This window comes from Phalaenopsis equestris, unplaced genomic scaffold (assembly GCF_001263595.1).
Source record: "Phalaenopsis equestris unplaced genomic scaffold, ASM126359v1 Scaffold218107, whole genome shotgun sequence".
In the NCBI taxonomy this organism is placed as follows: Eukaryota; Viridiplantae; Streptophyta; class Magnoliopsida; order Asparagales; family Orchidaceae; genus Phalaenopsis; species Phalaenopsis equestris.
The window spans coordinates 916-2,509 of NW_018236574.1; the positions used below are offsets into that span (position 1 = coordinate 916).

Here is a 1,594-nt window from a genome sequence, read left to right on the forward strand (position 1 = left end):
CTTTAATTTCTTACATTTATTTCACCCAAATATTTCCTGTCTAATAAAAAATACGGCACATTTTCATGCATTGAAATGTGAGATGTATGTAAAATATTAAAGTATACATGTTAGATATGTAAATACAAAGAAATTGAGTGATATCTATGTAAATCATCCAACTAATAATTCATTTGATGAAAAGCCAAGTCTTAAATAAGGGCCTCTATAAACATACCGCAGAATTCATACCTTTTTACATATCCAACACATAAGTTTTTATATTTACATACATATCACTAAAAATGTTATCCTAAAAAAATTATCATAATTTTTAATTTCATCATATAGTTGAGTTTATAACATCAAAATACTATAAATATAAATGTAGCAAATTTTAAATTTCAGATATATAAATACATAAAAATTATGGGGTATGTATATAAATTTTCTACATTTATATAATTACGACTTAAAACAGAAATGTCATTTAAATTTAAAATTTAAAATTTATTTATTTATTTATTTTAGATGAAGCACATCTCACGCGCCATCTGGTTATCGAGTGAGCAGCACAAATCAAAAAGGCGAGGAGAGGAAGGTGTGGTCTCTTAGGACCGACGTTTCCTTCGTCCGCGTTCTTTCTTCCTTGAATGGATGGATGGGCGCGCGCGCAAGAACGCCAAGCTACGAACACGACCTCCAACGCTTAGAAAAACTAGTCTTCTCCTCCTTCCCCCTCACTCGCCTTCTTTCTTCTTTCTCCGCTCTGCATATCTTCCTTCCACTTCCACCAACCAGCCTCGACAATGGCCGTGCGAGCGCATTACCCATCCAACGTTTTGTTTCACAGCAGGTATCACTCGCTTGATCTATCTTCTTCCTTTTGATCTCCCGACTCCCGACTGAGTTTTTGGGCTCCGCGATGCGCAGAGATGAGAGTGAGATGAATGACGGGGAGATGGCCCCTCCTTTGTTCGACCAATCCCATCTCTTCTTCTCCTCCAATGGAGGTGTGACTTTTTTCGCTTTTTCCCCTTTCCGATTCTTTTCTTTTTTTTATTGTTTACTGAGAAGAGGTGTTGCAGAAAATATAAACCGGTGGAAGAGAGCAAAAGAGGCGACGCCGTCTGCAGCGCCATCGCAGCAGCAGATTCCCTTCCCATTACAGTCGCCTGCAGTATTCGATCCCTCGTCGGCACGATCGCAGACGATTCCATTTGTATCTACCGGTCTCCACCTCGCCTTAGCCGAGCAAACGAACAACCGGATCAAAGAAGAACAACCCGATTCCCTCCTCACGGCTTCTTTCTCAGAAGAGATTGCCGCCCTGATTAACAAAGAGGATAACGAAATTGATGGGTTCATCACTGCTCAGGTAATATTTTAATTTTCTTTCCACTCCACTCCACTGGTAGAGGGAAACACAAGGATTCCCAATTATATTCATCTATTTCTCTCGCGAATCAGACGGAGCAACTCCGGCGAGAATTTGCAAAGAGACGTCAGCGGCACTACTGCACTTTACTCGAAGCAGCTGGAAACAAGCTGCTAGAGAAGGAGGCGGAGGTCGAGCGAGCTGGTCGCTGCATCTTGGAGCTCGAAAACCGGCTGA

At 40.8% G+C, this 1,594-nt stretch overlaps 1 protein-coding gene across 1 annotated transcript; it reads left to right on the forward strand.

Annotated features, from left to right (window-relative positions):
• Positions 1-518: 518 nt before the first annotated feature.
• On the forward strand, positions 519-1,593 carry LOC110037290 (the record flags this gene model as incomplete). Its single annotated transcript, XM_020741895.1, has 4 exons — positions 519-835; positions 913-992; positions 1,068-1,357; positions 1,450-1,593. Coding segments are annotated over exons 1-4 (561 nt in total), but the record flags the coding sequence as incomplete, so codon positions are not given.
• Between the last annotated feature and the right edge of the window lies 1 nt (position 1,594).